At 41.3% G+C, this 2,166-nt stretch overlaps 1 protein-coding gene across 2 annotated transcripts in view; it reads right to left on the bottom strand.

Annotated features, from left to right (window-relative positions):
- Window positions 1-1,034: 1,034 nt before the first annotated feature.
- WDR12 (WD repeat domain 12) overlaps window positions 1,035-2,166 on the bottom strand; it is a 29,449-nt gene continuing 28,317 nt past the window's right edge. For both annotated transcript variants that reach the window (XM_008050008.2, XM_021708549.1), the window contains one exon: window positions 1,035-1,377. In XM_008050008.2, coding sequence (XP_008048199.1) covers window positions 1,300-1,377 — 78 coding nt within the window. In that variant the 3' untranslated portion in view covers window positions 1,035-1,299. The remainder of the gene's footprint in view (window positions 1,378-2,166) is intronic.

Raw genomic sequence — 2,166 nt, 5'->3', positions numbered from 1 at the left:
AAAAAAAAAAAAAAAAAAAAAATCTCAACGAGTTCTTTTTTTTTTGAGTTGGAGTCTCTGTCACCCAGACTGGAGTGCAGTGGCCGCTCCTGGCCACTGGAGCCTTGACCTGCTGGAGTCCAGCGATCCTTCTGCCACAGCCTTCCAAGTAGCCAGAACTACAGGTGTACGCTATCACACCCAGCTAGTTTTTGATTGTAGAGATGAGATCTCGCCAAGTTGCCCAGGTGGGTCTCGAACCCACAGGCTCAGGCAATCCACTCGCCTTGGCCTCCCAAAGTGCTGGGATTACAGGCTGAGCCACCAAGCCTGGCACCAAGGAGTTTTATTTTTTACTTTTTTGAGTTGGAGTCTCACTCTGTCGCCCAGACTGGAGTGCAGTGGCCACTCCCGGCCACCGCAGCCTCGACCTGCTAGGCTCCGGCGATCCTTCTGCCTCAGCCTTCCGAGTAGCCAGAATTACAGGCACGTGCTTCCACGCCTCAGCTTTCCAAGTAGCTGGAACTACAGGCAGGTGCTACCATGCCCGGCTATTTTTTTTTTTTTTTTTTTTTATTGTAGAGATGAGGTCTCGCCAAGTTGCCCATGTGGGTCGCGAACCCGCGGGCTCAGGCAATTCACTCACCTCAGCCCTCCCAAAGGCGTGGGATTACAGGCCGAGCCACCGAGCCCGACTTCCTAATTTTTTTACTGTTCAATTTTTCATTATGTCTTTTCTAGATAATTTTTTAGATAACTAACTTAAAAAAAACCTGTTTTTCTAACAGAAATAAAAATCTGAACAACTGGCTAGTTGCAGTGGCTCATGCCTATAATCCCAGCACTTTGAAAACTGATGTGCCCAAGAGTTGGAGACCAGCCAGGACAACATGGGTAAGACCTTGTCTCTATTAAAAAAAAAAAAGCCAGATGTGGTGGCACACCCTGTAGTTTCAGCTCCTCAGGAGGCTAAGGAGAGACAACTGCTTGAGCATTACTTTCTAATATATCCATTTAGAGCATTTCAAAAGCAAGTCTTAATGCAAACCAATACCTTAAAAAGAAATTTTAAAAGTCAGTTTTATTTTAAGAGTTTGTACAGGGTAGACAAAGTAGGCCACATTTTATACTTTATTAAACACAAACTATTGTACTATAAATACAAAATAAAGAAAAAGTGAGGCTAATCATCACAAAGGGTGAAAACATACACATTTGAACCTAAAAGGCTGCTTTCTACATCTGTGGCAATGTAATTTCATGATTCTCTACCGATTTCATTTATAGAACAAATCTCTATAATCAAATTATCATTCATGTTCAAGCTCCCACATGGGAAGTAGTAGGTGAATATCTGTAGGAATACAATTTATTGTCTGCGCCCCCACTCAGAAGTAGCTGCGTAAAAAGAGAAAAAACATAAGTAAATATAACTATTTCATATAGTAGCTAACTATTTAAATACTAATGATTTTCATGGCAAAAGGAATTATGGATGCAGCTAACTTGCATTGAGAGATGGTACTTAAAGGGACCAACTAGATCAAGTTTCACTACTATATTATAATACAGTATATAAAAACATTAAAAGTGATCATTTAAATTTGGTTGAGGCACAATATGCTATTGCACTTTCTATGAAGCACTTGCTAAGATATGTAATTAAGTTTGAAGGTGATTTAACAATTAAAGTTTACATATTAAAGGAATGTAAAAGGTTTTTTTTTTTTTTTGAGTTGGAGTCTCACTCGATTGCCCAGACTGGCGTGCAGTGGCCGCTCTCGACCACCGCAGCCTTGACCTGATCCTTCTGCCTCAGCCTTCTGAGTAGCTGGAATTACAGGCATGCGCTACCATGCCCGGCTGATTTTTTTATTTATTGTAGAGATGAGGTCTCGCTGTCCAGGTAGGTCTCGAACCCGCGGGCTCAGGCAATCCACTCACCTCAGCCTCCCAAAGGCGCGGGATTACAGGCTGAGCCACCGAGCCCGGCTGAAATTAAAAGTTTTTAAGGGACAGCACATTAACTGTTTATATATTACAAATTATTTGAGTAGCCTTACGACCTGGAAAGAATTCTCAGGCAAGAAGAGCTTATGTTTATACATAAAAATAATTAAATTGTATTCTTTAGACAGATTTTCTTTTCTTTTTTTTTTTTTTGAGTTGGAGTCTCACTCTGTCACC

This window comes from Carlito syrichta, unplaced genomic scaffold (genome assembly GCF_000164805.1).
Source record: "Carlito syrichta isolate Samal-C Ts95f unplaced genomic scaffold, Tarsius_syrichta-2.0.1 Scaffold142898, whole genome shotgun sequence".
Lineage (NCBI taxonomy): Eukaryota > Metazoa > Chordata > Mammalia > Primates > Tarsiidae > Carlito > Carlito syrichta.
This window is presented reverse-complemented; position numbering and strand designations above follow the sequence as displayed.